The sequence below is a fragment of the Vidua chalybeata genome, chromosome Z (assembly GCF_026979565.1).
Source record: "Vidua chalybeata isolate OUT-0048 chromosome Z, bVidCha1 merged haplotype, whole genome shotgun sequence".
In the NCBI taxonomy this organism is placed as follows: Eukaryota; Metazoa; Chordata; class Aves; order Passeriformes; family Viduidae; genus Vidua; species Vidua chalybeata.
In genome coordinates, this window is record NC_071570.1 from 43426409 (window position 1) to 43440448 (window position 14040).

The 14040-nt window shown below is 34.5% G+C and overlaps 1 protein-coding gene across 1 annotated transcript in view; it reads right to left on the reverse strand.

Annotated features, from left to right (window-relative positions):
- ADAMTS19 (ADAM metallopeptidase with thrombospondin type 1 motif 19) overlaps positions 1-14040 on the reverse strand; it is a 140091-nt gene that overhangs the window by 30681 nt on the left and 95370 nt on the right. Inside the window, exons 11-16 of the mRNA XM_053931844.1 lie at positions 11014-11115; positions 8142-8272; positions 6433-6602; positions 3326-3453; positions 2507-2627; positions 486-566 (exon numbers count right to left, since the gene is read on the reverse strand). Of these exons, the coding sequence (XP_053787819.1) occupies positions 486-566; positions 2507-2627; positions 3326-3453; positions 6433-6602; positions 8142-8272; positions 11014-11115 (733 nt within the window). The remainder of the gene's footprint in view (positions 1-485; positions 567-2506; positions 2628-3325; positions 3454-6432; positions 6603-8141; positions 8273-11013; positions 11116-14040) is intronic.

A 14040-nucleotide genomic window follows, 5' to 3' on the forward strand; every position in this document is an offset into this window, starting at 1 on the left:
CACTGTGATTAAGTTTGTCTATTAGAAGATTCAGACAATTCAAAATAGTGCAAAGAAATAATTTTCTGCTTTTTCAGGCTAATTTTAAAATTTATGTTTGACTTTGTTAGTGAACTGCTACATGATGCCCAGTGTCTTCTTGTTTTCTGAGTACAAATTATTTTATGTTTGAGCACAAAATTCTTTTCAGTAGTTTTAATGTACTTTCCATATGAAAAATTGAAAATGTGGAAGTATACACAGAGTTTTTTTACATAATCTAAATACAGTGTTTGTAATATTCTCTAAAAATCATGAAACAAAAGTCCAAAAGAAGACCCATATGAAAAATAGTTCTGTAATAATTTGTTCAGTTCCTTATACAAGTTCTTCACAGATCTATTTTTCTACTCAGAGCTTTGTTCAATGACAAAGGCATGTTTAGCTTGCACTTTTCAGTGTTGAGCAAATCAGGACATTAACACTAAAACATACATAATAGTTACCTAAATAACTATGAGCTGGTTTTTCTTCCACAACTTTGATTCTCCTTGCTCCTGCAGGTATTACCAAAGCTTCCACATAACCTAAACATGAGAACAGATGTCCCAAGTTAAGTAGAAAAACAGAAAAGCATAGAAAACTACCTTGTATGCTTTCTCATTTCTTCTCCCCTATTTTGCTTTTTAAGTGTAGCAAGTTATAATTTATATAGCAAGATTCTGAAGATTCTTGCAAAATTGAAGAAAAGATATGGAACCGTGTATTATATGTAATAGATATACAATGCTACATAATTAAAAGAGTAGAGCACAATAAAACATAACAAGAACTAGAGAGGCTTGGAGATTGGGGCTGGAGCAGGTGAAGTTATTTCTGGCTAAGTAGTTCAGTGTCATCATGACCACCAGATGGCTGTAAAATAATTCCAACTTCACTCAGCATGTAAAGACAAATGGTATGACACTAAAATCTAAGCATCCTCTTGCTTTTAGCTTGTTTTATGTATCTTTTGCTCCTGTCCTTCTTGATTTAACATATTTAAACCCTGTTATGATAGGCTTTGTTTTTGAAATCTATGTATTTGCTTCAAATTGAGATTGCCTCTGGATAGTGTGGGACTAAGAGAGGATATTGAACAATTTGCTTTAAGTAAAACGCAGTGAAAAGGCAACAAAGGTGGAAACCACCGTACAGGCAGGAATGTCATTAATAGAAAACCCCATATTTTAGATTATCCAGGTAAACTTCACAAAGGAAAAAAGAAATACTCATCTTTTATTATATGTATATATGTGATATTCTACAACAAAATACTTTGCATTTACAATACTTTTTCAATAATCCTGGAACGTGAAAATTAGAGCAGCATCTTTCATTTCTGTAAGAGTTAATAATGCTTTCTAAATTTTGTTTACAGCTTCTTGAGAAGCAAAATAACTTATACAAGTGTTAAGATGGCAATACCACAATATTAAGGATTGACACAGCTCCCCAGAAAAGCTTGAAAGTGTGTGGATATTCACATTAGCAATTGAAGACAGCTAACATAATGTGATTTTATTAGCAGGAACCTTCTTTGCTGTTTTTTATATCTTGTAGTCCTCCAGACTCATCTGGGGTTTGGGATCCTTGATTTGCCTTACATTCTGCTTGAGAGGGTCAGACATAAACATTTGAAGACTAGGCCTAACTTTCTCCTCTTGCCTAAAGTACTGTACTTCAGTCTAAAATCCACTGAAGTCCTTTATTTTTCAAAGATATGCTGTCTGCTTCTAATTACAGTATTTTTTATGTGATTTACTTGCCATCTCTAAATTCTACACATCTTCTACTCAGGAAACTGAAAGTGTAGTGGGCAAACAAATGCTGACAGTTGGTCAAAAGCTGTTTCAACAAAAAGATTTGGTGCAAGACACACATTATTAGGATTTCAATTCTCTACTCTGTCAACATTATTGTGCTGGAGCCAGTAAGCTATTCCCAGTCACAGGACAGATCACAGCAACATTTGGATATCTGATGTTCATTTTGCATTAGAAAATGAATTGGCTTGTTATGATATGTTATTATTAGAATAAAATAATGAGTAATAAAGAGGTATTAGATTTCTTCATGCATTTGGCTTTATGATTTTTCATTACTCTGGATAAAAAATCATAATTTGGATATTTATTTTGAAGAACACTAAATGAAGCTAAACACAAAAAGAATTTACAACACTCTATTTGCTAAAAACATAAACCTAATTTCTCATACCTCTTAAAAATCAGTCTCTCCTATGAAATAGAATGTATCTTAATGTAAGATATTTCCTTCATTTTTCAATTGAAATAATGTGAAATAACTTTGCAGCGAATTTGAAAATACTTCTGCACTCTTATCCTCAATGTCTTATCATCTTAAAAAAAGTTAGATCTAAATTTCTTATGAGGATCTGCATATAGCTTTTTTAATTTCCCAGTGCTCCAAGTAATCAAAAAGCCACTTGTTTCTTTAGTATTTGAAATAAATAAACAGACATTACCTGCTCCTCTGGTATGGTTAAAATCACCTTTAATAACTTTGCATGACTTTCCATTACCATTGCATATACCACAATGATCTTCACGAGCCAGAGATCCTAATATACCATCACAGCCAAATTTCTGTGGGAGAAGAAAATAAAAGCCACTGAGACACAGGCCACGTTTTTCATAAAGTTGCTTTTAGTATCAGGTACCTCACCCTTCCTCAAGATGCCTAGCCAGCATGACCCAGCCCTGCTAAGAATGAGGGTTGCACTAGCTCATGGCAGAGATCTGTCCCACAGAAAACTCTCCTGTGACTTAATGTAGAATGCTGCATTCTTCCTATGTGGTTGGCTAACTCTACCAGCTGCTCTCCAAGAGAAACACAACGTATCTCCTGGTGGGACCTCTGGCACATCAGACCCACTGTGCAATACACACCCCACAGGCCTTCCTGCTAAGAGAACACAATGTGCCTCTCCTGCATTCTACTCAAAATATGGATAGTTCTCTGCTATGCCTACAATGGTAAAGTGCCATTAATGTCAGCCTAAGGACTTTTCTGAATAGGGCATAAGCAGGTCTAGAATATGTAAATATAAATTATACCCATGTTTTGCTAAAAAGCATTCAGTTTAACATAAATTAAGTTTACTCGAGCATCTCCAAATTACTGTTAGACACATTTCTATGAATTAATATAAAGGATAGCTTGACAACAGCAATAAAGTTAATATATATGGGCCTGATATGAAATAAAAACGTTCTAAAGTCTTAACATATATGTATGCTTGGTGTGTGCCTGTATATCCAGGTTCAAAACAAGTAACTCCTACCTGGCATCTACCATCTGCACAGACATCTAGTCCATGCTGGCCACAGGATGTCCCGTCCATCACTTTTTCTGTCAGAAGAACAGGTTCATCCTTTCCAGCCGGTGAACAGAATAAAGCACATGGCTTTTCTGTAGCCGCAATGGATGGAAAAACGCACATTATTGGGAAAAGGAAACTTTAGAAATACAGAATTATCATCAACACTCTTGTTAAAACTGATACTTGCTTGTGTGTGGCATGCAGCTACATTAGCGTAAGAAGTTATCTTAGATACAGGGGAAAAAAAAGATTTTGATCCATTTCTTAGCTGTTCAAAAAACTTGAGGTTTTATTCTTCCTTGAGCATGCTGTTGCTATAAAGTTGGCCTACACAGTACTCATGTCATGCTCATTGTTACAATTAAGAATATACACATTACAGCTGTTGGAATATTTTGGTTGTAATCTATACTTTCATTCTCCTATATTTTTGGCAGATCATAAATACTGGTTAAAAAAGAAACTTAACACTTTCCAGACTTCCTAACTGTGCAGGTCAAGAAGAAAAAAATGAAACAACTGACACACCCTGGGAAGAAAAATATATGAATTTATAAAGTTCACATTAAAAAAAAACAGCAAAAAACAAACAAACAAAAAAACCCAACAAAAAACCAAAACAACCCACAAAACCCCTAGAAACAAAATTACTAACATTTTTACAAAGTTCAAGCAATTTTCTAATAAATTTCTAAAATATTCTGTAAATAATTTCTGATTATGAAAGAGCATAAAAATGTAGTAATATCCTATGTATCCATGTATTCCTAATGGCCACATCATAAACAATGAAGTTTGTTTCACCACTGTGAAAGTAACAGCGAATAAAAGAAATGAAGTCTCTTCTCAGTAGTCAACTGAGTACAAAATGACACGATTTTTTTCATATCTTTGTTAGCAAATGTACTGACTCAGCACTTCTTCCTAAATCTGTTGCAGATTTTTAAAAGAATAAAAGTCAATCCTGAACCTGATTTCACTTGGACACAATCTATGCAACTCTGACTTCATACTGACTTCTAGATTCCTGGAGTGCATTTTTATTAGTAAATTAAACAGTTCCAGGAAACATTCAGGGGCACTGGAATTCTACTGTCTATACAGCTGAACTGTAAAACAGTCTATGCCACATTTTTTTGCATTTGCTAACTAGCACCAGCTCAGTCTAGACTAGAAATTGCCATCTGCAAAGGACTGTTTTCAAAAAAGTAGTTTTAGCATGCAAAGGAGCAGCAAAGTACAGACAGAGGAGTTTTTGCCAGCTGACTTACACAACACAGAGTGGTCTGGGCACATTTAAATTAGTAAAATTGAGAGCCTCAGGGTATCGCTAGAGGACTAGTACAAACAGATGTGATCCCTTCTGCCAACATGTGAAGCTAGTCAGACACAAGCCATCTCCAGCTAAAAAGCAGCCTGAGTTTGTGCCCTCTGCATTCCAGTTATCCTCCTTAAACAGTAACCTCAAAGTTCCCTGGGGGCTTTAAGCAGGTATCAGCATTTTTTAAAGGAATACAAGACACTGAACTCAAAGAGACAGTGACTAAACAATACCAGACAACTTCGACAGACTACAGGAGATCACATACAGCAACTATTCTGGACATGGTGCACAGTTAGTGTTAACTAAGAGGGCAAACAATTAAGGATTTGAGAATAATGCATACTGGGATACTGGCATTCTCTGGCTGGTCCACTTTTGTTTTTCCTGAGGGACATCCCAAGATGACAGGATCACTCAGAACAAAAATAGATTTGGACTCATTAACATGGCACAGGACCGTGTCAAGTTTTTTCCATTTGAATGAAATATTATTCAAAGCCAAACTTAAACATTTAGATCCTTTAGGATATAAATCTTGTATTCCTGTGCTAAAACAAATTTAGTAAAACAAACCAAAACTAATTGACTTGATAAGTACCTTTGTAACAGTTGGAGAGAATTCTTTTTACAAATAAATGAACTAACATACAAGCCTCATGAAAATAGTATCGAAAGTTTTCCTTTGGCACCCTGAGAAAAGGCTTAAAAGAAAAAATCACCTTCTTAAGTTAGGCATATATTATAATATGTTGATAACAAAACCAGTCTTCAATGTTTTCTAATGTTTTCTGATAAATTGTTTCAAGAGTTAAAACAATTTACAGTCATGAACTCCTTAAAATTTGGTAACACATGCTTACAGTACTCCTATGTCATTCTTGGGTTTTCTTTATTACAGCTTGCTATGATTTTGTGAAGTTCTCAAGTTAACTGTTTTCATAATTGATGTGTTTTGGTTGTGCTTTTTTCTTTGTTTGCTTCTAATTTAAAGAAATTAAAACACAAGAATTTACAGGAAATTCATTGGGGTGGAAATTACTGTTCACTTTTCTAGCAAGAAGGAATTTGTTTTCTAGTCACTGATGCTTTACACTAACATTATTATTGTAGATAATGTAAGTCTGGTCTTACTATACTTCCATTTGACCATTTTCCTAATGATATAGTATGTAAGCAAGTTCGTTGCATGGAAGCATCCATACAATATGCCAGGACTTCATATGCAATACGTATTAGGATTTATAGAAATCTTACTGAAGTTTAGAGCATACATTATCAACACATTGCTACCAAATCAAACACTGATATGTGAAATACACCCCATTTTAAACTAGAAGTTTTCTCCTTCCTCAAAAACAAAGGCTTACAACATCTGCATTGTCTCTTTGGCTTTGTAGGTAAAAAATATAACTGATATAAGCATGTTTAATGATGGAGCATTACTCCAGAAAGCTGTATTTCTGAGTCACTTCATACTACAATTCTGATTAAAAAGGAAAAAGCTGACTGGATTTTCATTCAAATGTAGTTATTACCTATTAAGACGGACAAATTCAATAGGAATAAAAGACAAAATATGCTAGAGCATACCTTGTCTATGAAATTAAAATAACTTACCAAAAATACTGGGTTTGAGGTTGGTTTGTTTTAGTTTTAACTACATCTTTCTTGATTAACAACAATATCAACAAGCTATAAGCCATATAAACAGATTATAAGAACAAGGGAGATGGTTTATACTTACCATCATCAATGACAGCTTGCCACTGGTGCACATGCTTCTGATATGAAGATCTGACACTGAAAGCTTGGCACTGCCAGTCCCTAAAGGCAGGTACACCAGCAGGACAAGAAGGATTTTCACATACCCTATACTGCATTGTGGGCCCATGACACTGTCCTTCAAGGCCTGAACTAGAAAAGATAGCATAAATACAACCCTTTACTGTTGGCAACATTTTGTCAAACTTATGGTATAGTTTACTTATGCTAGACACAAATTTAATATGGCAGGCTTTTTTGTTGACACTTAGCATTCAGAAATCACCCATGAAAAATTAAGTCACAGAACAAAACATGTTTGTCTTCTCTTTGTACTGATTACATTACTTATAAGGAGTGATGGGTGCTAAGCCATAATTTACACTTAGCCCCAAGAAAGCACTTGGACTAGTAGGAGTTTAGTCAGGAGAGCCTCAGGTGCAGTTTTGATATAATTGAGTTTTCCTCTATCTGGGCTGAGCCAAAGGGCCTACTGAAAGGAAGCAACACCTGCAGATTTGCTACCTCTCCTTTTTCTAGAAGTGGGGTATTACAGGGTTCAGACAAATGCTTTGTTTCTCTTTGGTCACTCCAGTTGTGCTTGCAGGTGCTAATGAACAAATGCAAAAAAAGAGAGAACTGCAGAAACTGGAGCTCATTATTTGGAACCTTGGCTGGAAAAATGAATTAATGAGCATGAAATTAAGACATCCATAAATTCTGGAAATAGCTTTAAGGTATACAGCTGAAAGTGGTGTTTAGATGGCATGAATTATGAAATAATTCTGCATATCAAAATTTCTGTTAAATCCCCATGTTTTTGTATAGCCATATACAATTTTTCCTCAAAATTCTTTATGCAAATATATATTTTTAAAACCCTCTGCCTATTTTACACCAGAATCTGCTAAATAGTCTTCCATAATTCATCATTTCCACCCTTGGATTATTATTTTTTTATAACCATAAGACTCGAGTCTTACCTACTCTCTACTGGATTAGTTCTCCCTATACTTGCCTTCATTACTATACTCTGTTCCCACTCCTATGCCTATATTTTCTTTTCTTTTTCACTTGGTGTATAAATGACAAAAAAAAAATCAAATTGGTACTGAGTAATTAAAAGGAAAACACCTTTTAATTGGTCACTGAGATAGAGTGAAACAAATTTCATTGAAGTGAAAAGTAAAAGACTTTATCACCAAAGGCAGAAGGTTTTCATTTTCACAGGATAGGGAACCTAAATTCTGTTTTCAGATAATCTATCTAAATGTCTGAGAAACTGGCAGAAAGATCTCTTTGTCAAACTTTCAGTTCCTAGGTTCTCCAGATGAGAAGCAGAAGTCAATCTTCGATAGTTGAAAAATTTAAACACTAGAATTACACACTAACTATATGCAAGTCAGAAATTTTAAATTTAAGTTTCTGTTGCTTCTTCAGGTTAAGCTTAAGAAGAAGTTTTATTCTTCTATTAATGTTATCTAGGGTCTTGACAGAAGCAGAAAAGATGAAACATAGTGTTGCCATGCAATAAAATACCTGAAATACCTATTCTTCTAAGTGTTTTTCAGTACTCATAAAGTATTAATTGCTTAGATAAAGGCCAACTGTATCTTCATGGAGTCCTGTGCTGATGTAAATTTTGTTCAGAAATTCTGATGAACAGCAATGGAAACCTGAACTCATTTTTACCCAGGGCATTTGCGTTGTCGACTGCTGATTCCAGTGTTGCAAGTACGGCTACAAGTGCTCCATGCGCTCCACTCCCCCTCCATATGCTCCGTGAAAGAGATCCGATTGATACAGTCTCCAGCCTTACACCACTATGTAAGAAGTCAGCTCTTAGGTAAATAAATCAAGGCATATGCAAAACAATTCACTTCTCCACAAGCACACAGGAAGCACAACATAAACATTTGGTTCAATACATCATTTTCATATCAGTCAGATATATATTTTTGCCTAGCATTTTCCAAAGTTTTTTTATCTGTCCTAGTAAATGCAACAGCCAGAGACCTTTCCATGTTTCAGTGGCCAAGGAGCAGGTTCACTTCTTGTCCACAACCTCAAAAGTAGGCTCATTTCCAGTGAAGGATAGCTCCTTCATTGGAGGTATCCATACTTTGCTGTCTCCATTTTAGATCAGGCATTGCTTAAGAAAGCATTTTAGGGTCCAGTCCAAACCTATCGTAGGGATCATTGTCCAGCTGAACTGTGCAGATGATTACAACACAGTGTCCAGGGCTGTTCTCAGGACTTGCTTGGTTCAGCATGACCATGACAGCATGACAGTTCCCACCAGCAGGAATTTCACTGTCCCTCATTATCCAGAGACAATTTCAATAGAAAGATATATCACAAGTAACAGAGAAAATGAGATTTTATTCACCACTTGTATTCAAAGATAAAATGGATGCTTCAAAAAGCTGGTGTTGAGAAAGCCCAGAGAATTTCTGGCATTTATTAAAATAGTAATAATAAATTCAATGATCTTGCATGCATATATCATTTACCAGGAAAACTGCAATTTCTCACTCAAAAACTATCCAATCACTATTGTTATGCTTTGTAACCTATGTTCATATCTTGTACAAATCATCATAAAATGCAGAAATTAGTGCTTTATCATACTATACCAACTTAATATCTGTCCTATGTATTAGGAAGTAGAGGTATTTTCCAGCTTTAGAAATTATTCAATGATTCAGTAATTACAAAGCAGACAAGGATCACTTAATGCCATTAACATCAGTAATTTAATTAATATCTTTTTACTGTCTGAACTCTCAGTGAATCATTGTTACCAAAGGATAACAGACTTCACAAACAAGTTGTATTAATAGCAAATAAAAGGTCAGTAATGTAGTAGATAGAGACTTCGGCTCCTTTTAGAACACACTTCTGTAACTTTTAATGTCTGCGCTAAATCTTTATCTGGTAACCTTTTCACCTACAGTTTAAAACTGGTCCTTACTGATCAACTGAAGTTAATTTTCTCTCTTTAATCATCACAATACAATAAAGGCAAAATTATTCCACTTTTTAAAAGTCTTCATGTAGGGTGGCTCCATCTTTATATTACATTTACAACCAGAAAATATAAATTTTATAATGCTCTTGGATGTTCCAAACCAGAAAAGCTCATATACATTTAAAGTTATTGCTTCAGATAAAATACAGATTTTTCTATCAAGATAGCATTTGCCCTCTGTGCAGCCTAAGGGATTTTTTTTAATTCTTGATTTAAACCCCAACCAAATAGTGTTGCTATGCAAATGCTATTTCCATCACTTCCTAAGATCCTAAGAAGAGCACAAGACAACAGTACTTATCTCCACAATACCAATAAAAAAAAACCCAAAGCCAGTGATTCGTGTAACCTAAACCTCATCCTAGACAGATAATAAAGCAAACAAGAAGAATAATTCTTTCTTATCCTCTGTGATGTTTTGATGATGTATGCTTAGTTTTCTACTGCTATACATAAATAAGTTCTCTCTGTAGCCTGGCTCAATGAGCCATTTAAATTACAATCAGTAATTGTGTGTAATCATTGTAAGAGGTTCTACTTTCTTATTCCATAGCATGGGCAGGCGAGTCTCAATGTAAAAATTGTGATATCAAAAAAACTCATGTCTCTTACTTTCCAGGTATTGACAGTATCAACTACAAACTTTATCAGAATTAATATATGGAAGCAATTGTCATTATTTTAAAGATATGAACAGAAATACAACATGGTTTTCCTTTAGCATGTTATTAGCATATTATGTGAACATTTTATATTAATTGATTGATTTGATTTTAGGAGAATGATGAGAGTCCTGGTGAATGTAATATGACTGAAAGAGTAAATCACTCCTGTGGGAAATGGCTGTCAGCACAGTATCTTGAAAATCCCAAGACATATGTATGTTCTTTCTCTGTTTTCTGTTTGAGGCTATTTATATTAATTTACAGATATATACAAAGAGTACAAATAATTTCAACTGGAAAGCTCTTGAAGGACAATTTATCTAAGTCTGATTGGGTGATCATTTAATTTGTCTGTGATGGCTTGCTTTTAATGGGATTTATCACTCTTTTACATGCATGGGATTACACTCTTTTACATCATATTTATTGATAAAACTTATCCTGAAAGGTTTTTATAACAATCTGTATCAGTTCCTTCAAAAAGACTATTTCTAAATCTTAAATCAGAGCTGAGAGCTCTGTATCTTTGAAAGCTTAAGTTTCTATTTACAGTTGGAAGAGCAACAATTGCATTTGATTCATAAATATGACACAAAATGTGAAGAATTTGAAATAAAACAGTGTAAATATTAAAACATCTGTCTCTTTGGCTAACCTTTTTTTAATTCACTGGTTTTAGGAAAATGTACTTTTTTCATATCTATATTATAAAATATATCATATATAACACATTCAATTGTACATAGCTTATTTTTACGATAATTGAGGTAAATAGGAACTTTAAAGAACAGAAGAGACTTATTCAGTTTGTTTCCTTAAATGTTAGATGTTTGGTATAATTGATATTGCTTTTCCACCAGAGGCATACCTTTCCAGTGCCACAATCTGTTCCATCCATTGGTGGATCCAGTTTAGTTTTGCATTCCTTCTCACTTTCCACCTTACACCACAACCCAGTGCAAATGACATGCTGAAAACAAAACAAAGAATAAGCATAAAATCTATCTTATGCAAAATTACTTTCTGCATGCAGTCCACTAATGTTGTCTAAATTTACTAGTTTGATGGTACTGAAATACATTTAAAGACATATTAAACATGCAAAAAACCCCTAGTGGGAGTCTGCTTAGACTTTTATTAATTGTGGTTCTCTAGGACTTCCAGGTCCCTCTTGTTTGTGCTACCCCAATGACTGCTGCTGTCATGCTCTTTAATAATAAATAATTCCTCTAGAATTCATTTATTACTCTAGGAAAATAAAATTCCAAAAGTTATCAGACCAGATCTCCACAAAGGAGGACAAAGGAGCACAAAGGATCCCCACAAAGTTACCTGACAAATGAAATATTTTTACTGGAAAGAAGAGAAGGGAGATGACAGGGGTGCAAGTCAGCAATCAATTTTAGAAATGAAAAGAAAAGCCCTCTGAAGTATCAGAACAAAAGAATTTTTACTTTACTCAAAAGAAAGCCAAGCCTTGCAGGATGCTGGCTCACATTTCCCAAATTTCCCTGGCAAATTTCCCTATTTTTTCTCTGAAAAGTCCTTCTTTGCCCATGATTTTCAGTCAGGACTGCATTCTCCCTGCTGTCTGCTCCCCCTTAACAATAAACCATGTGGAAGTGAAGAGAGGTCATGTGGGGCTGAACTGTGGCCTGAGTATTACTGCATATGCACAGTGATCCTCCACAATGTATATTGCCCAAAGAGGGGCAAGAAGGATCAGGGGAGGCGTTGCAAGCAGGATAAAAGATAAAAACAGCTGGGTTTTTTAAACCAGGGCTGCCAGAAGACCTGCTTTTTCTGCGTGAAATGATTTGTTATATTGGTACACCTAATAAGAGTCTCTGTGCCTTTTATAATATGCATGAAAAACTTGTCATAAATCTTATGCTACCTTAAAAAAAGACTAAAAACAGACAAAATACAGTTCAACAAAAGATTGAGTTTGAACCAAGGAACAGGGCAGTTCCATCAGGAGTCTTACATGTAAAAATGTCTGTAACATCAGTTATCAAAAAAAGAAAAAAAGTCAAAGATTGTAGAGGTCTGAAGCATTGTACAGAAGCATGAGACAGGATGGCAGCAGTCAGACTCATTCTTGACTCATTTTGTAACAGTTTTTTCTGAAGCTGAGCTAGCAACACAACAACCAACTTATGTATCCCTCCAAAAAACAGCTACGGAAGTTCTATCCTGTTGCTGGGTAATTTTAGCAAGCATTTTTCAAGTAACAAACTCTCATTTCTGTTCCTGTTCATTGCTTTTTAAACAATGTAGATGATGACAATAGTAGATGAGATAGAGTATCAGATGTTCATGACAAAGTAGGAAATGAAAGACATACTGTTGGTAGCACTCAACAGAAATATATGTTAATTTAATTGTCCTAATTAATTTTTTTCATATCTTTAAATCCTTATTCATGAGTGAATATAATGAAAGAAAAGCCATCCATATTTATCCAAGTTTTCAAAAAATACTGGCAATTTTTTTCCTGTATCATCACAGTTTTAAGTATATTATTCTTAGTTTTTTTCCCTAAACACTTAGAGATCAAAGGATCATATGCTTGATTTCACTTGTATATGATTGCAGAATGGCTTACAACAAACAGCTCTTTACAAATCTAGAAACAATTCTTCTTAATACAGAGAGGCATTAAGTCAGATTTACATGGTTTTGGATATTTTGGGTACCTAAACACAGAGACATACTTCAACCATGTAAACTAAATCAAGAAAATAAAATCAACACCCTTTTTTTGCTAATGTATGTTTTATACATCTACATATTTCTATAAATACTTGTATACCACCCCTCTTCAAACCATGATCTAACTTCCCCAGATAGAAATTTCTTTGGGCTTTAAGTGAACTGTATTCTAAAAACACTCACTTCACCAACTGGTAAAATAAGTACTCAATATTAACAGACTTTAATATTCCCCAAACCCAAGAAAAAGGAGGTATGGAATTACTAAAATTGGTGGTTTACATGTAAGGTGTTTTTTTTCCTGGGCTTTTCATTTCAAATCATAAATAGATTCTTTAGTTACTGTTCAGAGTCTGTTTCTGTTGCAGAGATAAGAGATATGGAGATTACTGTCAGCATCTAAGTTCTGACATTTAAGGATTTCTGTATAAGGCCAGGGAAAGACCATAACACATAATACGCGTTTTTCATTAGCAACCTGCAATGAAGCAGATCCAGACTGATTTGAAAGCAAACAGAAATCTGGAGGAGAATGTGGATTTTACAGTTACTCCAAAATCAGGGCACAGACTTCTACACCAGGATTTTACTCCTCTAAAAAGAAACTTTCTTCAGTCAAAATGCAGATAGCTAAGCTAATATTCACAGAGGTTTACCAGTTATCTATTATAAGTACAGTTCAACAGCCATTACAGCTTTCTAGATGAGCCAAGGGAAGGAATAGAAATTGGAGATTAAAAACTTATAATTGTGACATTAGCCTATTCACAATCTGTAAAATATTTCTTTATGTGTACACTGGAAAACAAAATATTGCCAAGGACACACAAAGGACTTTTTTTTGAAAGAACGTGTTAGTCATGAGTTTTTAACAGCAAAAGCTTGTAAAACAGAACATGGAAGTCACAATGCATTACAGAGGTCAGTCCAGTTTTGGAGTTTTGCAGGGGGTTTGTGTCTGTTTCTGTCGATTTAATTAAATTAATGAGGCAGGTCTATGTGAATCAGAATACATTTCCATTCATGTAAGTATACAGAAATAAAGTTCAGTTGAAAGGAATGACCAGAGACAGAAAGGGAATTTTAGAATAGTATTTGTGCAAGGTCAAGTCTGTTTAAAATGTGGTGATTGAGACAAGGACAGATATTTCACCAGGACTGTAGCATTTCCATTACTTTT